This window comes from Notolepis coatsorum (assembly GCF_963971535.1).
Source record: "Notolepis coatsorum genome assembly, chromosome: 10".
Lineage (NCBI taxonomy): Eukaryota > Metazoa > Chordata > Actinopteri > Aulopiformes > Paralepididae > Notolepis > Notolepis coatsorum.
This window is the reverse complement of record NC_140174.1, coordinates 83,741,116-83,767,378: the sequence shown is the minus strand read 5'-3', so window position 1 is coordinate 83,767,378 and position 26,263 is coordinate 83,741,116. Positions and strand designations below refer to the sequence as shown.

The following is a 26,263-nucleotide window of genomic DNA, read 5'->3' as shown; positions in this document are numbered from 1 at the left end:
GCAGTAGTTCAAAACACGGCATTTGATGTTAGCACGCAAAACAAATCACACTGCATTTAAGACACACGGCATAACACATACTGGATCAAAAAGGTCAAGCTCAATAATGCACACAGATCCTATACTAGAGAATCACAGCAGACACTGCTACTGGACACTAGCTACAGGCCTCTGCTGAGACGAACCACCCACAAGACTAACCCTGTGGTAGGCATTTATCCCAATATACTGGAACAAACGCTCATCAGTAACAACCAAGTGAGGCAAAACCCCTTGTGTTACTCAACAAACAAATCCAACAAACAAATCCTAATAATACAAACAGGTGCTCCATACAATCTGATTTGACTCACAAATAGCTTCTAAAAAACCTATACTGCAGTCAAAAGAAGGACTGCTAGGCCCACCACATGTCTAATCTAAACAAAAACACACTTACATCAGGTCCTAACACACTAATTACATTTCCTGGCCCCCTAACCTACCTATCCTGAAAGCTAATGCACTGTAGACCTAGCTTTCTTCAACCACACCTACTACCAGCCAAAGATCATATACCAATCACTTCGTTGACTGCCCCAGGAGTATGTGGTACACAGGAGGCTAACAACAGCCAGAAAACAATGAAATTACCTACCTGTGGTGTCCACTAAACTAAATATTTTAAAGCATACCAGTAGTCAAATCAAATTATAAATGAAGAGCATACTTACCTGTTTGTAGACCGGCTAGAGCCCCCATGTTACATTCAAGCCTAACATATGGCTCGTCAAGGCCTTGAATGCGACGTGGTGGACACAGGACACTGGACAAAAGTGTATCAAAAATAAGAATTTATTTACAACTAACTAAATGGACAGAAATAGTGGGAGCTGGGTGTTCCAGACTCCAAAGTTAAATAACAAAACTAATAGCAAAAGGAAGAACAAGCCGAATGTACAACAAAACAAAGAGAGCAGGTGAGACGCTGGAGAGCTGTGACATCTCCTGTGAAGTGGGGGAGACTTGACAACTGCTCCCTGCACTGCATTTGTAGGGCGTGGTGCCTCATCACCACACCTGTGATGAATTAGAAAGCGGCCATTTTAAACAAGCAAAAACAAGAAGAAACAGTGTGTCAATTAAACCACCAATTAGTGACAGCACACTTAACCACAATGTGAATATGCACCACAGACAGTAAGTATCCCTCCACCATGTGAGAGTAATACGTAACACCAGCCTACATACAGCCTCATTGAGCAAAGCTTTCCATCAATGGATAAACGCTTTGCAAATGCATGCAATGGTTCTCCATTAGGTGAATCAGGCAGGTATACCTGCTCTAAACTACATCAAACAGCAGCAGTAATAGTCATCAGGCAGCTTTACCTTTTTGATTTGATTTGATTTTGATTTGTCTCGAACATAGAAACATAAAACAAGTTTAAAAAACAAAAAGGTAAATAGTAAAAGACTATTTCCATACAATAATAAGTGTTCGAGAAGGAACAGGGGGAAGTAAAATATATATTTTTTTACTTATCAAGCCCTGCCCTTTCCTTACAATATTTTACATTATAATTTAATACAACAAATAATGAAAAATAAAATAAAAGTACAGTTTTTTATATATACATTTACATTTAGTCATTTAGCTGACGCTTTTATCCAAAGCGACTTACAAGTTATGTACAACAAGCCATCAGGAAGGGCACAACTCTATCAGCTGAGTAACAATGTTCATCAAAGTGTTGAGTGCCACTGCTACAGTGTAGGTTAGTTTATTAGGACAAGTGCATGACAGTATGGTTAGTTAGGGTTAGATTTTTTTTTCTTTTTTTTTTATTCAGATAATGGTTGAAGAAGTGCGTCTTTAGCAGTGGCGTCGTTAGCCCTGGGCTTCCGGGGCTTTAGCCCCGGATGTTTTTCTCCTAGCCCCGGATCAAAAAAAAATGTTTTACATTTTTTTTATGTCAGCATTCCCATTGTCTGTGCTGAGTGTTTGTTAGTGTTTGGTATTTTTTTTTTTGGTTTTTAGTACTTTTAAACATCCATTTTTAGTAAGTAGTTTTCATTTGATCCTATAATTTTTTCATTCACCGATTTATGGATTTTTTTTTAGTGTCCTGAAAGGCGCCTTATAAATCAAATGCATTATTATTATTATTATTATTATTATTATTATTATTATTATTATTATTATTATTATTATTATTATTATTATTATTATTATTATTATTATTATTATTATTATCATCATCCAGGAGGGAAAAGACACTTTGGATAGTAGGGACTGCATCTCTGCCTGTCCTGACCAGGAAACACTTTGCAACTGTGATCTCCTCTGGCAATAGTTGGATATTGTCTATACATATGTCTATACCGAACACTGTGACCTCATTTTCTTCTTCTAAATTCATGCTATATTATGTTATTATGTTATTTGATACTATCTTGTCTAGCACAGTCTCTGGAGCGTAACAGTAAGAAGCATTTTGTATGAAAGTATTCTGTACTTCTGTATGACAACTATTAAAGAACTTGAACTTGATATTGTAATGTGTGGCGAGGGGTTGCAGCAATTCCACTGAGAGAAACTGGTCTGAGGCTGGATAACATGCCTGTATGCCTCTCATAAGTTGTTATCCAACTCATGAGAACCTGCTCTCAAGCTCTTGCAGCATTCTGTCGACGACTGGATAGAACAGTCTCTGAGCTGAGGTCTGAGCTTGTGCCACAAGATGACTCAACTACATACTCGTCCATCCTTTTCTGCTTCCTCCTTTGGCTGGTAGTATGTTCCTCAATCCAAAGGCCATTACATATGGCCTTTGTCCTGTCATACATGGCCACTGCCATCTCTGAGGTGCGATAACCTTTGAGTGTGTCCTGCACTGTGCTTTTAAATAGTACAGATATTGAAGATGTGCACTTTAACGCAGCAGCACCTGGAGCCATCCATACCCATGTCCAGTGTCCTATATTAAGCTTTAATCGAACCCTGGTTCATTTCCTCGGATAGTCCGGTTGGTTTGGGGTGGTGTGAAAGCTCATTCACTCTTGCAAGTGAACCATGCTGCGGTTCATTTGAGATGTGAATGCAAAGCGGACCAAAGGCAGGAAAAGACCCAAAAATCGAATATTTTTTTTATGAGAAGACTGAAACATATGTATATAATGAAACACACAATACAGTTTTTTTTCGATTGCCTAAGCATGATTTTGAAAACGGGGCCCGGTGTTTCAAAACACACAATTAGCACAACCACACACACAATTATCAGAACACATCAGATCCTTTGCTAAATTAAACACTTGTCAAAACCATACACCAATTTATAAAAACTACATTTTGTTACCATATGAAACACACGTTTCATATGACTTAATTCTGTTTGAACCAGTTACACACACTGCTGTGCTTAACCTAAAACACATTTAGCAATTCTACTTCTCAGTGATTAGAGTACTGTAAGTGAAGTACGCAGAGAATGTGCAAATATACAATAAATTCACCAAACACTACACAAGACCAATGCTGTGATGAAAATATAATTTATTTATCTACATATACCCAAATCAATGATGCAGACTGATGAAAAAAAATTACATTTTCTCTCCATATACCCAAATCAATGATGCAGACTGATGAAAATATAAATGTTCTCTCCATATAACCAAATCAGTCAACATTTCAACATGGAGAATCACAACAATACTGGCTGTGTTTAACCAATTGGCTCATATGTGTGGTAATTTGACATTCTGTGTCTAATGTAATGCAAGTGTGTTTAGTGTTTTGCAAATCACTGTGTGTATTGTTTTGCAAAAAGTGTGAGGCTGACATTGTAGGGGTGCAAATCTGGGCCTATATTTTGCTCCTTGAGTGTAAGGTTTTGATAATTGTGTAATACTTTTGATTTGAGTGTTTATGCAATTGAAGAAAACTGTAAAGACTAGAGATGAACTGTTTATTTCTTTTGTACATAGGCTGTGCATATGTTTGTTTGTTTGTTTGTTTATTTGCTTATGTGTATGATTCTTAACTGTGTTTTTATTTTGTTATTGGTGTATATGTGTGTATGTATGTACAGTGTGTATATATATATATATATATATATATATATATATATATATATATATATATGTGTATATACCGTATGTATATTTGTACTCCTGTTGGGGCTTCTTGGACCAGATCAATGTTTTATCTGGCTAAATAAATGTTAAATAAATAAATAAGAAACTGATGATTTGGTCCTGTTAACTTTGAATTTTCTATGGGGACTGCCCAGATCCCTCTCATGGACCTGGACCTCACTTTGAGAACCTCTAATGATTCTAGTTATTCAGTATTCATCTCTAATTACTCTAAAATTGCGTATTTCTGTGTTTAAAAAAAAATAATAAAAAAAAGATGACCCTCCCGGAGCTTGGATAGGAGTAGGTCTGAGGCGGCCAGAAGATGCAGAGCGTAGGGGTCTTGAGGGTGTGTAATTAGAGACCATTGACCGGAGGTAGGCGGGAGCGGTTCCCTTTGCCGCACGGTATGCTAGGTCGAGGGCCTTGAAGCGGATTCGTGCAGCAATGGGGAGCCAGTGCAGGTCCCTAAGAAGTGGGGTGACATGGGCCGACTTCGGTAGGTTTGAGATCAGGCGGGCCGCTGCGTTCTGAATGAGTTGAAGAGGCTTAGTGGCAGTGGCCGGGAGGCCAACGAGCAGTGCGTTGCAGTAGTCGAGGCGGGAGATGACTGTTGATTGGACGAGGAGTTGGGTGGCTTCTTTTGTCAGGAATATAAGCTCCTCTCTCTTATATGTGTCCATAAGTGCTTGTTTATAGCTACCTTTAAATGTATTGATATTAACGTTACCTGCTCTCAGACAACAGTAGTAATAGTCATCAGGCAGCTTTACCTAACGTTACCTGCTCTAAACTACATCAGACAACAGTAGTAATAGTCATCAGGCTTAGTAGTAGTAGTAGTAGTAGTAGTAGTAGTAGTAGTAGTAGTAGTAGTAGTAGTAGTAGTAGTAGTAGTAGTAGTAGTAGGAGTCTTAGACTATTAGACCAGGGGTTCCCAAACTTTTCAGGCCGCGACCCAAAAATAACGGGGTCAGAGCCGCGACCCCCACTATTATAGGAGGGGAAAAAATATATATATATTTCGTTTTTTTTTCTCTCTTTTTTTTTTTTTTTTATAAATGGAAATGTATGGTTGAAACATGCACACGTTCAAACGCACACACACTAATAAGCATCAGGCATCAGGCCACTTTTTAAGCAGGGGGTCTGGGGGTCCCCCACCAGGACATTTCTTGTTACAAAGACTTCATTTCCTGCATTCTGGTGCAGGCATTTTTTTATTTGTACCCTTTAAATGGCAGTGTTTGTGATGGCATCACAAATTATTGTTAAAAAACAGGCTAGCATGTATGATTAGCAACAACACTGATTTTGATGGATTTTCAGTTTTTTTGTAATGTCAGAATGAAAATAATACAATCTTTTATTCAACTTCAGCCCTGATCATAACACCAAATATTAATTTTATAATTCTAACCCTTTAAATGCCAGTGTGTGTGATGGCATATATTTGCAATATATCAAATGCAAAGTAGATTTTTCTGGGGGGGATTATTACAGGCTAGCATGTGGAGGTCCCGCCTCCACCAATCACATGCGGCTCCTTTTGTGTGTGTGTGTGAGAGCAAGAGAGAGAGAGAGATAGTTCTCCAACTTGTGTGAGTTGCAGTGATTTCCTGGTTGTTCCCCACCTAGGTTATCTAACTATTGCACTGCTGCAACTAGAAACACTGTCCTGGCCTGCTTCTAAGTTCAGTGGCCTGACTGCAAAAAAAAAAAAAAAAATGTTATTTTTTATTTTTATTTTTAAATCATCTGGCGACCCCCCCCCCCCCCCGCGCGACTTTGGGAACCCCTGTATTAGACTACTGTTGTTGGTGTTAGTAGGCTAACCTAATACTCACCACTTGATTGATTCTTCTAATGCTGTGTGACCGGCTGACAGTCCTCCTGCTGTGTAACGCATGCACTCACCCGGTCATTTCTGGGTCAGTGGGTCAGGTTCACTCACCAGGTCATGTTGAGGTCAGTGGGTCAGGTGCACAGAACACACACGTTTGGATGATAGCTCATTTTGGTCAACAGGAAAGATGTGTTTGTGACACTGCAGAAACATGGCAACCTGAAGGCAGATGTGTGGTATTGTGTGCATGTGTTCATTGTGTGCACCACCTCATGCCCAAATCATCCATAGTAGCACCATGCATGCAGACAATCACCTTGTTTCTAGGCAACAAGGACGTCTGTTAAAGGTCCTGTGTCTTATAAATGGCCTTTTCCAGTGTTTAGCATTGTTTTATAGCAATGGGGGTTTGTATCAATGGGTCTGTTTCTCTAATCCTCATTCTCTAATCCTCACCCAGGCAACTACCGCCCTGTTTCTATTCTTACCTCCATCTCGAAAGTCATGGAGAAAATAGTCTACGAACAGGTCGAAAAGTACCTGGCGGAAAAAAATCTAATCTACGAATTCCAATCTGGCTTCAGAACGTCCCACTCCACTGACACATGCCTCCTCTATTTGAACGACCACATCAAACAAGAGGTGGACACGGGCAAATACTGCGGCATGGTCATGCTGGACCTACAAAAGGCCTTCGACACTGTCAATCACTCCATTCTGATGGACAAGCTAAAAGCAATTGGTTTTGATAGCTTATCAGTGAGCTGGATGCAATCCTACCTGGAGGGGAGAGAACAGATGGTAGAGGTAAACGGTACTCTATCCCCCCCCCCTCACAGTGAGCTGTGGTGTTCCACAAGGAAGCATACTAGGACCGCTACTCTTCCTAATTTATGCAAATGACATGTCGTCAGCCTGTGACTGCAACTTGTTCCTGTTTGCGGACGACTCAGCCCTGTTGGTCTCTGACAAGAACAAGTTGCAGGTTGAAAAAACCCTCAGCTCGGAACTAGGCAAAATCTGCATATGGTTCGCTGATAACAAACTATCATTACACATGGGCAAAACAGAGTCCATTCTCTTCGGTTCAAATAACAAACTCAGCAAGACCGACGGCTTCTCAGTTACAGTGGGTGACAATATTGTCACAAGGAAAGACGAAATTACCTACCTGGGTTCCATCCTAGAGGCAAATCTTTCCTGTGACAAAATGGCATCCAATGTAATAAAAAAAGTCAACCAACGAACTAGATTCTTGTACCGGATCTCCTCTCTGGTAAACAAGAATACCCTGAAGACTCTGGCAGGAGTCTATGCATGCACCTCATGGTACCAAAGCACCTCAAAGGCGCTTAAAACAAAATTACAAACATCACAAAACAAACTGGTCAGACTACTACTTGACCTGAACCCCAGAACCCACCTCACCCCTGCCCACTTTGACAACCTAGGATGGCTTAGAGTAGACGACAGAGTACAGCAACTTGCAATGGGCCTGGTCTACAAGATACACTATACGACCGGGGTGCCCATGTACATGTCAAAATACTTCCCAAAGGTCAGTGAATACCACAACCACTACACCAGAGGAAGCTCAACAAAGCATGTTAAACCCAGATTCGGCTCAAACAAGGGACTAAACACGTTTTGCAATTATGCCACAACAATGTGGAACGCCCTACCCAAAGCTGTAAAGGAATGTGAATCCCTGCCCACATTCAAAACCGCTCTTAAAGAGCACCTACGGGAGGCTGCAATTCGAAACTGGCCACCGTAAATGCCCAAAACCCCCACCACCTCCTAATAGACAGTCTCCTCCCCACCGCATGTATATATTCCCTCCCCGCCGTATGTATATTTCTATCCCACCCACCCACCCCCTCCTAATGTACAGTCCCCTCCCCATCATATGTATATACTCTGTCAGGATCTAGGGGTAACAGTACTGTATATTTGAATACCGTTTATGTCACAAATGTATCAGTACTAAATACCAATATGTCCCTATGACATAAATGTCATGTATGTTGTGTATGTCATAAATGTCTATATGAATTGAAAATGGGGGACCCTGATGGAAACAAGACAAACGTCTTTCTCAGGTCTGCATCCCCTTAACAATTGTATGTATTGAGCCTTACTGTATTGTACCCATTCTGCAATCTGTTAAATAAAGTTCATTCATTCATTCATTCATTGCCGGATTGCTCTAATTCAGTTGAGACAATCTCCTCCCCCAGTAAACTAGGTCATTCTGATTTGACTCGCTTGGCTACGTAGCAAGGAGCTGATCTGCAGTAACGCCCCCTCTAAGGTTGTAGCGCAACCATTCGCTCAACAACAGAGCGAGTGGAAATACCCGACACTTCCTCAAGCGGGTTTTGACAGAGAGAGGCAGAGAATGAGCGAGAGAGAGGGAGAGAGAGAGAGAGAGAGAGAGAGAGAGAGAGAGGGACAAGAGCTTCTGTCGGGGAAACACACGCATTTACACACACAACCTTGACCGGTACGCAGGGAAACACACGCATTTACACACACACAACCTCGACCGGCGCGCGGGGAAACACACACACATTTACACACACACAACCTCGACCGGCACGCAGGGAAACACGCATTTACACACACACAACCTCAACCGGTGCACGGGGCTGGTATGGGTCTTCTCCCGGAGCACTCGCATATCACTGTGAAAATATCTTTGACTCCCACGCGCGCGCCCGTATTCCGATCCGTGCAATAATATTCACAGGGGTATATATTGTCATTTGAAACAAGTTACCAATGTATTGTCCCGTGGGATTATTCCCCCGGGAATATCGTACCAGACACCAATGTTTAGAATAGGAATGTCCTACCAGACACCAGTGTTTAGAATAGGAATGTCCTACCAGACACCAGTGTTTAGAATAGGAATGTCCTACCAGACACCAGTGTTTAGAATAGGAATGTCGTACCAGACACCAGTGTTTAGAACAGGAATGTCCTACCAGTCACTAGTGTTTAGAATGGGAATGTCCTACCAGACACCAGTGTTTAGAACGGGAATGTCGTACTACACACCAGTGTTTAGAATAGGAATGTCCTACCAGTCACTAGTGTTTAGAATGGGAATGTCCTACCAGTCACTAGTGTTTAGAATAGGAATGTCCTACCAGTCACTAGTGTTTAGAATAGGAATGTCCTACCAGACACCAGTGTTTAGAATAGGAATGTCCTACCAGTCACTAGTGTTTAGAATAGGAATGTCCTACCAGTCACTAGTGTTTAGAACAGGAATGTCCTACCAGTCACTAGTGTTTAGAACAGGAATGTCCTACCAGTCACTAGTGTTTAGAATGGGAATGTCCTACCAGTCACTAGTGTTTAGAACAGGAATGTCCTACCAGACACCAGTGTTTAGAATAGGAATGTCCTACCAGATACCAGTGTTAGAACAGGAATGTCCTACCAGTCACTAGTGTTTAGAACAGGAATGTCCTACCAGACACCAGTGTTTAGAATAGGAATGTCCTACCAGATACCAGTGTTAGAACAGGAATGTCCTACCAGTCACTAGTGTTTAGAATAGGAATGTCCTACCAGATACCAGTGTTAGAACAGGAATGTCCTACCAGACACTAGTGTTTAGAACAGGAATGTCCTACCAGACACCAGTGTTTAGAACAGGAATGTCCTGCCAGACACCAGTGTTTAGAACAGGAATGTCCTACCAGACACCAGTGTTTAGAACAGGAATGTCCTACCAGACACTAGTGTTTAGAACAGGAATGTCCTACCAGACACTAGTGTTTAGAATAGGAATGTCCTACCAGTCACTAGTGTTTAGAATAGGAATGGCCTACCAGATACCAGTGTTAGAACAGGAATGTCCTACCAGACACTAGTGTTTAGAACAGGAATGTCCTGCCAGATACCAGTGTTAGAACAACCAAGAACTGCAAATGTAAAAGCATTCATGAACTGGTTATAGTATTGTGTTGAACTGGTTATAGATAGAATCACTATTGTGTTATATCAGTTGAACTGGTTGTAGTATTGTGTTATATCATTTGGCGATAGACAAAATAGACATTTATTTATATGAAAATGTCCAAGATTATTACCTCTGCTCTATGACAGAAACAACAACACATTCAGTTATAATCATTGTAATAATTTGCTGTCGCAGCCCCTGAACTGTGGAACAGCATCCCCACCTCCATTACGCTTGCCCCCTCGACAGATGCCTTCAAGTCTAGACTCAAAACCCACTTCTACTCATTAGCATTTCCCGATGTACACTGACTCATGCCCTGTGTGTGTCCTCCTGTATAACTGAGATGTGATTGTTGTCTATATGTTGTCTAGATGTATCTATGTGTATCTACCCTCTGTACAGCACTTTGGTTGACACGTGTCATGTTTAAATGTGCTCTATATACACACACAAAAGCACCTAGTCTTGTAAAAGGTTCTAACTCTGGAGTAATGTGGATAGATAAAGGAGATCATCTCTGTCTGAAAGTTAACTGAACAACTCTCTGTACTGTAGGTCAGTGGTTCTCAACATGTGGTCAGGTGTCCTCAGGGGTCCTTGAGGAGGTTTCAGGGGGTCCCCAGAAAAACTGGGAATAGTAATTTGACTATTTGATTCACTAGAAGTTAGATTAGCCCAATGAGAAAACATACAGTATACGAGTGACTCCTCTAATCTCCCCACCTACAGTATAGACAGTTATGGAATTCTGGACTAAGTCATATCTAACTACAAATATATCTTCTCAGATGGGGGGTCCCCAGAGACCACATCTAATCAAATGGGTGTCCGCGGCCTATTTCTATCAACGTGGGGGTCCTTGACATGAGTGAGGTGTTGGTGTTGGTGGTGGTTGTGGTGGTGGTGGTGGTGGTGGTGGTGATGTTGGTGCTACTACTGCTAGTGGTGGTTGTGCTGGTGGTGATGGTTGCGGTGGTGGTGGTGGTTGTGTTGGTGGTGGTTGTGGTAGTGGTGCTGCTGGTGGTGGTGGTAGTGGTGGTGGTGGTGTTGGTGGTGGTTGTGTTGGTGGTGGTAGTGGTGCTGGTGGATGTGGTTGTGGTTGTGGTGGTCGAAGTGGGATGGTTATTTTGGAATCCCAAACACATTCCACAGGAAATTAATGGTCCTGTTGCCTGTGGGGGTGTGAAAACCCTCCCTGCTGCAGTGTCTGTCTCCCTTGGGCCTGTCTTTGATCCCCCTGTTTACTGAAGGCCCCCCCACACACACCCCAGGTCACTTCCTTCCGCCCCCACCCCCCCATCAGTATCTCCTCATCAGCTCCTCTCTCTTCCGCAGCCTATGTCTCTGTCCGCCCACTCCTCTGTACTGAAGGAGTATATCTCACTCAAGTCTCAGACACACGCGCACGTGCACTCACCCCGCCCTAATCCTGGAGCTTGCTATAAACGAGTCCACCATTATTACATACCTAGCAGACATGTAGACACATCTTATATAGCCTCCTCCTTGATCCCTTTTAAATGTGTTGTCTGTGGTTGCAGGCTATAGTGGCCTCCTCTTTCAGACTGGTAATAACGTATAGAGCAGCTAACCCTGGTCTAACCTGTCTCGTTCCCCCCCCCCCTCCCTCAGTGGTGCAGAGGGTTGACAATGTGACTGAAGGGATGGTGAACTACGGGGGGAAGATCATTGCTGTCGAGTCTGATTTGAAAAAGCTAGGTAAGTGTTACACAACTTGCCCATATCATTTGACCTATTGACCTGTACATGGAGCTGTCTATATATAGTAGGGTTGGGTACCTTTCACATTTGAACCGATACCGGTACCTGTGAATCAATACCGGTACCCAACGATACCTTTTTTCGGTACTTTAGTCTCTAAAAATGTAATCTACCTACTAGTGTTGTCAAAAATATCGATTTTTCGATACATATCGATTCTGAATATTTAAAACGGTTTCAATACTCATTTCCCGCAATATCGATATTTAATTATTAAAAAAAAAATTAAAAATTGTATAAGGAAGTTGCATTGTTTATTTCAATACCTGTAATAGTACAGTAGTCCACACACACACACACACACACACACACACACACACACACAAACACGTGCATTCAGTTAAATTGGAATATGACTGTAATACAAACAGTTCAGTTTGTCAGGTACATGCAACACAGATTACAGTGTTTACTTAATTTCTAAGATTATATCATTTAGTTATTTTTAAATGTGTGATCTAAAGATAAACAAAGGGTTTTAAAAGTGTTATATTTATCTTCTCTTATAGTACCAGAGAGAATCTGAGGAGAATCAACCAGCAACAAAAGCAAAATTTATTAAAAAAAATATATATATTTATAATTTTTTTCTTCTTTTTTTCATTTTAAGATTGAACCTTTTTCCCTGTGGTATCGAAAATGGTATCGAATATCGATACTTTTCAAGGTATCGTATCGAAGTTCGAAATTCCAGTATCGTGACAACACTACTACCTACCTCAGTTGTAAAAAAATGTTTTATCCAAACTTCAAATAATTTATTATCATTATTATTTATTTAGACCAATTTGTTAATATATACTGTATATAATATATAATATTGCAGCGAGAGGTGTCTGCATCTATCTTTGTAAAGTGTAACAACACTTGCGACCGGTTTCGGCTTGCCATTGCCCTGACTGCTTAGTTGTTGAATCAGGTCAAATCCTAGGTAAGCGTATATTGTGCGTGTGAACGTGCGGCACACTTCATAGGTTTCGTTGATTTTTTTTTGCAGTACCGAAATGTGGCACCGGCGGATCTCACGTGAATCGGTACTCGGTAGTACCGACGTGATTCGGTCGGTACCCTTAATTCGGTTCGGTTCGGTACCCATCCCTAATGTATAGTAATTAAATCAAATCAAATCAAATCAAATTTATTTATAGGGCCCGACAACACACGTTAATGTCCCCATGGGCCGTACAGGTCTTCTTTAAACAAGTCAAGAAGACAACATAACAATAAGTCAAGAACAGAACAAGAACACCATAGGGTCCAAACATTTTTTAGATGAATGCAAATAAATGAAAGAATGCAAGCACTCCCAGACATACCCCACGCGAAGGTAAGGAAAAACTCACTAAAACCTAACAATAGGGAAAAAAGCTCCACAGGCAATGTGGAGGAGAGAAACCTTAGAATGTATGCTAATTAGTATGCTATGTTTGCTATTCCAATCCAGAATGAGTGCTTTTCAACTATGACTGATTAATATGCAAATTTTTAAAAGATGTTTTGGTCATGTATCAATCTCTGCTCAGATGACCAAGCAGGGGTGACGTCGGACAACACCACCACAGAGATGCAGGCCTTCAAGAACAACATCCGGGCTCTCCAGAGGCAGCTGTCCGAGGTGGCGGAGCGCAGCAGCAGTAACCGCGCCGCCCTGGGTCAGCTGCGGAACACCGGCCTGGACCTCCAGAGCAGCCAAGGCTCCATCCAGGGACTGGTGGACATCAACACGGCCTTCCTGCGCTCCGTCAACGGCACCCTGGGGTCTTACGGCAGCACCATGGGGGGCCTGCAGGGCGACACGACCCGGCTGCAGACGGAGCTCCGGGAGCAGATGAAGCTCCAGAACAAGGTCCTGCTGGGCATCGGCAGCCTGAACCTCACGCAGGCGCAGCAGAGGAGCCTCATCGCCAGCCTGCAGCACTCCGTGGAGGACACCGCCCAGGCCATACAGAAGATACGCAATGACTTCCAGAGCCTGGAGCAGACGGCCCGGCAGACGCGGTCCGACGCCGAGTGGCTGAGGGGTAAAGTGGAGACCCTGCAGATCATGGCCTCAAACACCTCGGCCCTGACTAAGTCCAACAACGACAGCCTGGAGGACGTGGGCTCCCAGCTCGCCTCTCTGGCCGGCCAGATCCAGAACACCAGCGGCCTGGCTGAGGGCCACGACCAGAGCCTGAGGGAGATCCTGGAGCAGCAACAGGACCAAGACAACCGCACCTCCTCCAAGTTTGACCAGCTGGAGTCGCGGCTGGACGAGACGGAGCAGAGTATCGACCGCGTGACCGGAAACATCAGTTTCACCACACAGCTGTTGGGCGCCATCAACCTTAACCTGAATGACCTGCGCACCTGCGCGGAGACTGTGGGCCGCCACTCGGACTATCTGCAAAATCTCAACGGCAGCATGGTGGATGTGTGGACAGACGCGACAGCGCTGAAGTCCCAGCAGGAAGATCTGGCGGCAAGACTGGACAAGGAGGTCACCAACCTCTTCATTGTCATGGAGGAGATGAAGCTGGTGGACAGCAAGCACTCACAACTAATAACCAACTTCACTATTCTGCAAGGTGAGGGGTTCAAGGCCTTTACCGTGCTGTGTAGGAGAGATGTTTGATGTCATTGCTGGCGTGCTTCTTTAGGAATTAAGAAAGAAAAGCTAGATTCGTATGTTGATAACCATTATGTTATTCTATAATGGTCTTGGAAAATCTATTTTTAAATGGCTTGGATTAAATATTTTAAAACGTTTATATATATTGTGTGTGTGTGTGTGTGTGTGTGTGTGTGTGTGTGTGTGTGTGTGTGTGTGTGTGTGTGTGTGTGTGTGTGTGTGTGTGTGTGTGTGTGTGTGTGTGTGTGTGTGTGTGTGTGTGTGTGTGTGTGTGTGTGTGTGTGTGTGTGTGTGTGTGTGTGTGTGTGTGTGTGTGTGTGTGTGTGTTTCAGGCCCACCTGGTCCCAGAGGGCCGAGAGGGGACAAAGGACCCCAGGGTGGGGCCGGTCAGCCCGGGCAGAAAGGAGAGAAGGGGGATAAGGGTGGGCCCGGGGTGCAAGGACCCAGAGGAGAGAAGGGATCTCCGGGACCACCGGGTGTGCCAGGGTTCAAAGGTCAGCCAGGTTCACGTGGCAGCCCTGGGTCCAAGGGCTCCCGGGGGTCCGGGGGCAGGGCGGGACCACCTGGGACTAAAGGTGAGCCGGGAACCGCTGGGCTACCTGGGAGAGACGGACAGCCCGGGCCTCAGGGGGCGCAGGGCCCACCGGGTCTCCGTGGACCAGTAGGGCCCGCTGGGGAGCAAGGGCCGAGGGGAGCGGTGGGACCCGTTGGGGCGCCTGGACCACCTGGACTGCCGGGACTCCCTGCTCGACCACCGGTAGTACCTTTGGGCCCTGTGTCTCTGAGAAGTGAGGTCCCTGCTCCTACGCTGTGGACACCAGGTGAGGCTTTCAGCATTCATCTGATTACAGTTAACCCTTTCACGGCCACACAACCAAAATATGGTTAACCCTTTCACTGCGACAATACAGAAGGTTAACCCTTTCACTGCCACACAACAAAGAGTTAACCCTTTCACTACCACACTACAACAGGTTAACCCTTTACTATCACACTACAGACGGTTCTGTAGTGTGGTAGTGAAAGGGTTAAAAGGATAGATCGTTGGAGCCCTATGACGTCTTACTTACCAATGACCATGTTGATTGGTCCTTAGGTCCTTTCTCACACAATACTAGCACAATACTAGCTCCGGCTAGTGAGCCACAAACCAATGCAAAGCCAATAGGGTCAAGCAAGACAACTGCAATCTACTTCAGTCAGGAGTAGTATGAGGAACAGCATGGGTTGTACTGAGAAAGGACACAACCAATCAACAGCATTAGTAAGTAGCAAATAGGGCTAGGGTTCCACAAATCAAAACTATCCCTTTAGAGCCCTAATCCAGTTATATGGCTGTCTGTGTTATGTGCACAATGACACCACACACACCATAATGACAACACACACAGCACAATGACAACACACACAGCACAATGACAACACACACACACCATAATGACAACACACAGCACAATGACAACAACACACAGCACAATGACAACACACACCATAATGACAACACACACACACCATAATGACACCACACACACCATAATGACACCACACACACCATAATGACAACACACACACACCATAATGACAACACACACACCATAATGACACCACACACAGCATAATGACAACACACACAGCACAGTGACAACACACACAGCATAATGACAACACACACAGCACAATGACAACAATACACAGCATAATGACAACACACACAGCACAGTGACAACACACACAGCATAATGACAACACACACAGCATAATGACACCACACACACCATAATGACAACACACACAGCACAATGACAACAATACACAGCATAATGACAACACACACAGCACAGTGACAACACACACACCATAATGACAACACACACAGCATAATGACACCACACACACCATAATGACAACACACACATCACAATGACAACAATAAGCACAGTCTCGACGGAGCGCACAGATAGGCAGCCGGTCTCCACGGCGCCATTCTCTCAGACAATACACAGCATAATGACAACACACACAGCATAATGACAACACACACCATAATGACAACACACACAGCATAATGACAACACACTAGGGATGCCCCGATCACGTTTTTTACCACCGATACCGATCACCGATCGTCTTGAGCCATATCGGCCATATCCGATACCGATTGTTTTTGGTTTTATATAAAAAAATAAATATATATATATACTTTTTTTTTATTTTTTTTATAAAATATATATATTATATAATTATACTTGTAGTTGTATTATCTGCGAGACATTGCCACCACGCAACAAGTCAAAATGCTCGCTATCTCCACTGTCTGTGTGTATACTCTGCTTTGTGTATACTCGAGTAGCCTCCAGCTCCAGCAAGGATTCTCCGGCGCTGCAGCTGGACCCTATACTCTGCCCTCATGCGATGGAAGCCAGGGGCTCGAATACGCATCGAATCAATGTTATAAGACATTGATATCAGGAGCTATCTGTAGCTACTGCTAGCCGGCTAGATAACGTTAAGACAACGCCTCAGTGAACTATTTAGTTTAATGGGACATTTCGTTTTGAACAGTGAGCTAACGTGAGCTAACGGAGGTATCAACATGCACTACTAGACTATTGCTGGAGCATTTGTTGATATCAGGAGCTATCAGTAGCTAGCCGGCTAGATACCGTTAGACAATGCCTCATGTATTAGACTAAAAGTGAATAGTTGACTGGGTCATTCTGTTTAAACAGTAACGATAGCTAGGTAGCTAACGTTAGCTCACGGTCCCATGCACTATAGACTAGAGCAGAGGAGCCTCCTCTGTGTTTACACGGGTGCGGGAGGTGCAGGAGGAGGAGGAGCGGCAGTTTGCAGCTCCGTGTGTCTGAGAGCGAGTGAGATCTCCGCTAAGAATTGGATCATGTTTTTCTATTGGTTTTCACGATCTGTGAAAATAAAGCATACACCATAATGACAACACACACCATAATGACATCACACACAGCATAATGACAACACACACCATAATGACATCACACACAGCATAATGACAACACACACCATAATGACATCACACACAGCATAATGACAACACACACCATAATGACATCACACACAGCATAATGACAACACACACCATAATGACATCACACACAGCATAATGACAACACACACCATAATGACATCACACACAGCATAGTGACAACACACAGCATAATGACACCACACACACCATAATGACAACACACACCATAATGACAACAACACACACACCATAATGACATCACACACACCATAATGACAACACACACCATAATGACATCACACACAGCATAATGACAACACACACCATAATGACAACACACACCATAATGACATCACACACAGCATAATGACAACACACACCATAATGACATCACACACAGCATAGTGACAACACACAGCATAATGACACCACACACACCATAATGACAACACACACCATAATGACAACAACACACACAGCATAATGACAACACACATAGCATAGTGACAACACACACACCATAATGACAACACACACCATAATGACAACAACACACACAGCATAATGACACCACACATAGCATAGTGACAACACACAGCATAATGACAACAACACACACAGCATAATGGTCCTCATGCTCGAACGGACTTACGAGAAAGTTATGAACAAATTTCTTTGTAACTCCACTTACGAACTTCTCGGGCCGATTTTGGCATGATCGAAAGGTTTCTTTACGGGGGTTCGAGTAGCTACGAACAGGATTTTTACGAACGCGGAAAGGCAGTTGTAAGTAGGACAGACTAATATTTGTATCATTAACAATTACATTTGACATTTATAGTCATGACTCAACGAGGCATCATGATGTCCGGAAATAAATAAAAGCACTACACAAACACTGCAAATGACAGTGAATAAATAAATAAATAAGAATTAAACCCAATCACGCTGATATAGCTATAGTGGAATAGTTTTAATATTCCATATACCGTCTTGTTCTCTATTGTTATATTGTTGGTTTTATTTATTTCTTACATTGCTTAGTGTGCACATCGTAAGAGCCAGTGGAGAAACATTCCACTCCGCATCTTACTGTTTACCAGTTGAACCCACACAGATGACAACAGACACAAAGGATACGTTTAACGAATTCATCTATAGCTTATTAGCAACGATGCAGCAGCCAATACACACACACACACACACACACACACACACACACACACACACACACACACACACACACACACACACACACACACACACACACACACACACACACACACACACACACACACACACACACACACACACACACACACACACACACACACACACACACACACACACACACACACACACACACACACACACACACACACACACTCACACACACACTCTCTTAGCTGTCCATCGTGTTCGATGATGACGCTTGCTCCAGGGATGGGGAGAGGGGGAGGGGGGTTAGCGCCGCTGCCGCTGGTGCCACTTCTCGTGGGCGTTGAGTCCGATCCTTGAGCCGCACACCCGTCCACAGATGGCGCAAGGGAAGCCAGATACCTGGGGGATGCCAGCTGCCCGCTGGTGTCGTTGCGTGCACCTCTCAGATCTTCGGTCTTGGTTTGTTTGGTGTATTTGGGAAACTGCAGTGGCACAAGTGACTTGCCAGGCTGATCTGTCGAGTGCCAGAGTTTCAAGCTGCGTGATGTTTGCACACTTTAGGAGGTCCCTGGTGTAGTCCTTAAAGCGTCTCTTTTGGCCTCCAGCAGCCCGCTTTGCTACCCTCAGTTGGCCATAGAGGACTTGGCGGGGCAGGCGGTGGTCAGGCATACGTATGGTGTGCCCTATCCAACGAAGATGTTTTTTGGCCACAGCTGCGGCCATACAGATTGAGTTGGTGTTGTTGAGGATGTCTGTGTGCGGGACTCGATCTTCCCAAGTCAGGCCGAGGATCCTTTGGAGGCAACGGATGTGGAAAGCGTCCAGGTTGGTGATGTGCCGACGGTATGGGGTCCAGGATTCTGCTCCATAGAGCAGAGTGGAGAGACATACTGCATTGTAAACGGCAACCTTGGTGCTGATCTTCAGGTTTCGGTTTTCAAAAACCCTGCTGCGTAGGCGTCCAAAGGATGATGCCGCTTTATTGATACGTGTGTGTATCTCCGGGTCAAGGGAGCAGCATGAGGACAGAGTGGAGCCGAGGTAGGTGAAATAATCCACTGTTTTGAGTGGAACATCGTTTATGTGAAAACTGGGAGGTGTAGAGGTTCGGGAAGTGAGTTGGGACATGACTTCGGTTTTTTGTATGTTGACCTGGAGACCGAAGGATTGGTACAGGCTGGATATGGTGTCGAGAGCATGCTGCATAGACTCTGGACTGTGAGCTAAGATGGCACAGTCATCAGCGTACTGTAGCTCACATACTTGGCAGGATTTTGTCTTTGTGTGTGCCTGGAGCCGGCGGATGTTGAAGAGACTACCATCAAGGCGGTATTCCACATGGACACCGTCTTCATGTCCCAGGGCTCGGCGGAAGAGGCAGGTGACGGCAGAGAGGAGGAGATTAAAAAGCACCGGAGCCAAGACACAGCCCTGCTTCACCCCAACATTAAACTTAAAGGATTCTGACTGGAGTTCACCCGTCTGGACTCTGGCTTGCATCCCGTCATGCAGCTGCTGAAGGATGGAGAGAAACTTGGGTGGTACCCCAAGTTTGTTGAGGTGTTTCCAGAGCAGCTCACGGCTGATGGTGTCGAAGGCTTTGCTTAGGTCTATGAAGGCTATGTAAAGATCCTTGCGATGCTCTCTGCTCTTCTCTAGCAGCTGCCTCAGGACAAAGACCATGTCGGTGGTGGATCTCCACATTGAGTTTCCGGAAGCGCAGCTTCAGAGATGTTTTCCACCAGTCTGTTCAGCATGATCGTCGCCAGCACTTTCCCTGCGATGGAGAGGAGAGAGATTCCACGGCTGTTTCCGCAGACTGCTCTGTCCCCTTTCTGCTTGTAGATGACCACAATGTTTGCATCCTTCCAGTCCTGTGGGAGGGTCTCATGTTCCCAAATGTTGCAGATCAGGAGGTGCAGACGGCGCGTGAGGAGGTACCCTCCGTGTTTGAAAACCTCTGCTGGGATGCCATCGGGTCCAGGGCTTTTATTGTTCTTTAGACCCGCAATGGCTTGACGGGTCTCAGAGAAGTGTGGTGGGGTGTCCAGGTGCATGACTGGTGGCATGTCTGGGAGATTATCCAGGATATGTGGGTCACACACACAGCTTCCCCGGCCTCGCTCGGACAGGTGACAGGCAGCGCGACTCGCGAGACTCGAGTGAGCTGCTCGTCAGCCTTGGCTGGAGATGCATCCAGCTGCAGGACCACAGCACCGACACTCTCAGGACCGCGACACTTTGCGGACCCACACTCTCCAGACCCTCGCTCCCATTGGCTGATTTGGGTCACGTGACCGTCCCACTCCAATTCAGCCATTGGGTGGGATGGTCACGTGACCCAAATCAGCCAATGGGAGCGAGGGTCTGGAGAGTGTGGGTCCGCAAAGTGTCGCGGTCCTGAGTGTGTTAGTGCTGTGGTCCTGCAGCTGGATACTATTGCTCGGCTGCGCAATGCATTGGTTTGTGACGTCGCCCGATTTTTTTATTTTAATTATAAGAGGGTATTGGAACGAGGCATTAAATTAACAACATTTAAAAAAAAAATTTATAATAATCTTTGAAAGATAAAAAATTTAAAATTTTAATTTTTTTTTCTTATCTTTGAATTGCAGGACATTGTTTTGTTGTAGCGGGACGCGGGACAAACGTCCCAATATCGGGACTGTCCCGCGATTGGGCACCCTAGCCACCACGTGTCCAGGTACTGTCCACCTTGGGCACGTGTGCATCAAGGCACCCTCCCCCCAGACACGTTTCCATATCTCAACAGAAAGTAATACCACTCCATCAAATCATCTGCGACGCCCAGAACCACCCGCTCTATGCGGTCTCACGCTTCCCAGGAGGTGTACATGACTCCTACACCTTACAGAACAGATCTGTGGGTGTGCACCTTGAGCAAGGAGATGCTGGGAGACACATGGCTAATTAAATTCAATAAAATTCAAACCTTGATTTATTCTCAAAAAGGACAATTGAGGTCACCCATGTCGTCGAGACTTACAGACATTTCAATGCATAATTTTTTTTTATATATAATAATAATAAATAATAACAACTGTAAATAGCACCCTTCACACCCTCATTTTCAATGTCGTCGAGACTTAGACATTTCAATGCATAATTTTTTTTTTAATATAATAATAATAAATAATAACAACTGTAAATAGCACCCTTCACACATGGACCGCAGCCCAAAGTATGTACTTGGTATGTACAGTATATGTGCGTAATGATAATGAATCATTCCAGCAACAGTAGGCTTCTATTATTCAAATTACTTGTTTTATTAGATCTCAGATATGCGCTGCCCCCCCCCCCCCCCCCCCCCCCCCCTGGTTCATGACCACACTCACCAACCCCCAGACGGAGCAGGAGGTGGTCTACAATGAGAACATTTACAAGTGCACCCAAAGTCAAGCGCGGCATCGGACAGCTCTGATTTCACATTTCTTTTTCACTTCAGCCTCTGTGCGCTCCTCTCCTGACACCACGTTAACCTCACCTGTTAACTCGTCCCATACCGCGTTTTCTGGGTGGCCTTGTACCGTATTGTCACTACTAAATAATATGTCACGGTCACGCTAAGATATCATGTTCTACAGTATGACTTACTACTATATAGGGTCTTTACATATTAATACTACAACTCTGTACATGCATCTGATACTCAGTAGTATTTATATATCATTTTTAGATCCAGTTTAATCACCTGTGCATTGTATGTTACTATTGCACTTTACTGTTACATTTGTACTCTGGTTAGATGCCAAACGTATTTTCGTTGTATTGTACTTGTACTGTATAATGACAATACATTTGAATCTAATGTAATCTAATCAGTCACAAATTTATTTTGCGTTGTCTGTGGACTCGGTCCTGTGCACACGGTCCTCACAGGGGTCAGCACAACCGAAGTGCAATGCCCTTATACCCTTATAAGGAGCTGATGGGGCGTTTCTGTATGCAAATTCAGGTGTACGAGAACGCGCTTTCAGTTTAAGAATGAGTGATGTTCTTCATTCAGCTGAGAACATTTTGGCCATTTAAGAACACTGTTTGACGCGTTCAGGCATCCGGAGGAGGACTTTCGTCAATTTGTTTGTACAAACTACTTACGATAGTTACGAAGATAGTTACGTACACTTTCGATCATGAGGTCCAATGACAGCAGCACACACAGCACACACGGGATAATGATACCACAGCATAATAACACTTTTCTTTTCCAGGTTGCCCTGCAGATTGGATCAACTACAGAGACAAGTGCTACCATTTCTCCAAAGAGCTGCACAGTTTTGATGATGCAAACACAAGGTGTGAATCCATGTCTTCGTCGTTGTTGATCATCAATGACATTGAAGAACAGGTAACCTCATTAGTACAAGATTTATTTATGATATTTTATATGACTCATTCAAAGAATGAAATGTACTCAACATGAACTAGACTCAGGAAAGGTACAGTCAAATGAGGGCTGGGAGGTCTACTGAATATGAACGTTTACCGTCATGGATCCATGTAGGGCTGGGAGGTCTACTGAATATGAACGTTTACCGTCATGGATCCATGTAGGGCTGGGAGGTCTACTGAATATGAAAGTTTACGTCATGGATCCATGTAGGGCTGGGAGGTCTACTGAATATGAACGTTTACCGTCATGGATCCATGTAGGGCTGGGAGGTCTACTGAATATGAACGTTTACCATCATGGATCCATGTAGGGCTGGGAGGTCTACTGAATATAAACGTTTACCGTCATGGATCCATGTAGGGCTGGGAGGTTTACTGAATATTTACTGTCATGGTATGGAGTTTTACTATACCATTGAGTGTTACCATTCACATGAAACCAAATCATAATAATAAAAGAAATGTGCCGTATTGAAAGTAAAAGAAAGTAGACCATTTTGAATGAAATAGCACCAGGGCAATTGTTTTACATGATATAGACATAAAAAAAAAAGATGTCATAGCACATTGTAATTTGTACTAGAAAACGAAATACTGTCAAATACACTTATACTGTCAAAACCAAGAAAAAGATATTGGGAAATTGTATTTTGGCCAAACCTCTGAGTCAGGTACAGTTGTGTCATTGTGCTGTGTGTGTTGTCATTATGCAGTGTGTTGTCACTGTGCTGTGTGTGTTGTCACTGTGCTGTGTGTGTGTGTTGTCATTGTGCTGTGTGTGTTGTCATTGTGCTGTGTGTGTTGTCATTATACTGTGTGGTGTTGTGCTGTGTATGGTGTAATTGTGCTGTGTTGTCATTATGCTGTATATGTTGTAATTGTGCTGTGTGTTGTCATTATTCTGTGTATGATGTAATTGTGCTGTGTATGATGTAATTGTGCTGTGTGTTGTCATTATGCTGTGTATGATGTAATTGTGCTGTGTTGTCATTGTGCTGTGTATGGTGTAATTGTGCTGTGTATGGTGTCATTGTGCTGTGTATGATGTAATTGTGCTGTGTGTTGTCATTATGCTGTTCATGGTGTCATTGGGCTGTGTATGATGTAATTGTGCTGTGTTGTCATTGTGCTGTGTATGGTGTCATTGGGCTGTGTATGCTGTAATTGGGCTGTGTATGGTGTAATTGTGCTGTGTTGTCATTGTGCTGTGTATGGTGTCATTGTGCTGTGTATGGTGTCATTGTGCTGTGTAAGGGTTAAGGTTATCTATGTCCCTGTTTCACCTCAGAAATGGCTGAAGAAGCAGACGTCTGGAAAGGGTTACTTCTGGATGGGTCTGACAGACCGGCAGGAGGAGGCCATGTGGGTCTGGCTGGACGGGACACTTCCTGCCTTCATGTGAGTCCTAACCAGTAGTGGAAAAAGCACTTCTTTCCATTCAAAATCCTACTTACGTTAACACTTTGCCGCCCAACCACGAGTTAACTCGGGTTTCGGTGCCATGCGTTGAGGACCAGAGCCACGAGTTAACTCGTGGCAAGTTGTTATTGTTTTATTCCATATTAATAAACGGATCAAGATCCCCGATCGACTCTGCAGATTTACCCGCCTCCTTGAAATCGGCGACATGCAATACCGGCCAGATCCTCTTAGGGGCGCCATCGCTCCACTGCAGTATCATTGAGGGCGAATGGGGAACAAAATTATTTTACTGTCTATGGGCGTTTCATATGAGCCTGGATCCCAAGCGAACATCCTCCATCTTTGATCACGGTTCGAAGCGCAGATTTCAGCCTGGAATAATGGGATTTATGATCAGCCAATGGACATATCGATCTACCAGATGCTGATGAATAATGGGGAAATGCTGCCGGCGATCACATGGGCTGACGGTAGGACACACTTCCCCCAAATTACAGCCGGATTGGACATTGTTGTAAAACGCAAGCGATCGATCAGTGGCTACTTGAACGCACACTGTATTGCTAATCAATAATACTAATCAGCGTCCCCCGCCGCCCCCATTTCATCCATAGATGCTCTGTAATAGTCCGGATGCTAAGCAGTTTGTTTTATTTCATTCGTATATAAACAACAGAAATGCCGTTCGATATATAACGTGACTAGCCTTTAGCCCTATAAATAGCTTTCCAGAAAAAATACGAGACGAAAACTGCGATAAAGCTTATATTCACGACGCTATAAAATGACAACCAACCGATGGATTTTTATTTTCTTTAAGCAATTATGAAGGCACGGTTTATGCACTCAAGTGACAATGAGAATGGACAGATAGCAATAATATAAAGTATATATATAGCTATCCAAAAGTACATCGGTTTGTTTACAAAGCGTGGTCCTCCAGCCACATATTAGATGGCTAGGGCCGGTCGTCAATGTGTTAAAGTAGAAAAGTATGTGATATGGAACATTATTCTACATTACATTCTTGTATTTCAATGTTATGTTAAAGTGGTATGTGTTCCAGTTATGCTGCTCTGATTATGTCCTCTTGAAGTTGACAGGCTTCAAAATCATCTTCATCAATTTACGTTGTTGTTGTTTTTTTGCATGTTTTATATGCAAAATCTTTCTTCAAAGTAACTTTGAACTGATGGGTTCAGTTCAGATAAATATTTCCTTTCAAATGTAATGGTGTGAAATACTACGTTCCCTAAAATAAAATTACTACTCAAGTAAAGTACAATTACTTCAAAATGGACTGTTTCTGTTCTGAAGAAGGAGATGTTGAGAAGAAGTTTAGCGTTTGATCGCCCTCTGCTGTTTGTCTGTAGGAAGTGGAAGCCTGGTCAGCCTGACAACTGGAGCCACGGGCACGAGAGAGGCGAGGACTGCGCCGGCCTAATCCATGACGGGTTATGGAATGATTTCTTCTGTGAAGATCTCATAAGCTACATATGTGAGAAATATAGTGAGCTGTAAGTGTCTGTCTGTATATTTTTTGTGATAATTTTTTACAATAATAATAATGACAATGATATTTTATTACTACTTCCATCTTTGTATGTCAGTTGAGGCTTAGCCCTTCTCTATTTTGTGTGATTATTCTTATAATAGTAATAGTAGTAGTAATATTATTATTATTACTATTATAAGAATATACTATAATAATAATAATAATAATAATAATAATAATAATAATAATAATAATAATAATAATAATAATAATAATAATAACTAGTATTACTTTCATTTCTGTATTCAGTTGATTTTGCCCTTGTCTGCTTCTGTCCATCTCCTCTGTCCAAGTTTTCTCTTCTGCAGTGGTTAATATTTTACTATTATATATATACTATTAATTCACTCTATGTGTTGCCCCCC

General features: G+C 43.5%; 1 protein-coding gene across 1 annotated transcript in view; it reads left to right on the top strand.

The window, feature by feature from the left end:
- The window catches only part of LOC311235154 (collectin-12-like), a 212,570-nt gene that overhangs the window by 185,132 nt on the left and 1,175 nt on the right, over positions 1–26,263 (top strand). Inside the window, exons 4-9 of the mRNA XM_084322512.1 lie at positions 11,580–11,666; positions 13,253–14,296; positions 14,673–15,161; positions 22,741–22,877; positions 24,210–24,319; positions 25,717–25,860. Coding sequence (XP_084178638.1) covers positions 11,580–11,666; positions 13,253–14,296; positions 14,673–15,161; positions 22,741–22,877; positions 24,210–24,319; positions 25,717–25,860 — 2,011 coding nt within the window. The remainder of the gene's footprint in view (positions 1–11,579; positions 11,667–13,252; positions 14,297–14,672; positions 15,162–22,740; positions 22,878–24,209; positions 24,320–25,716; positions 25,861–26,263) is intronic.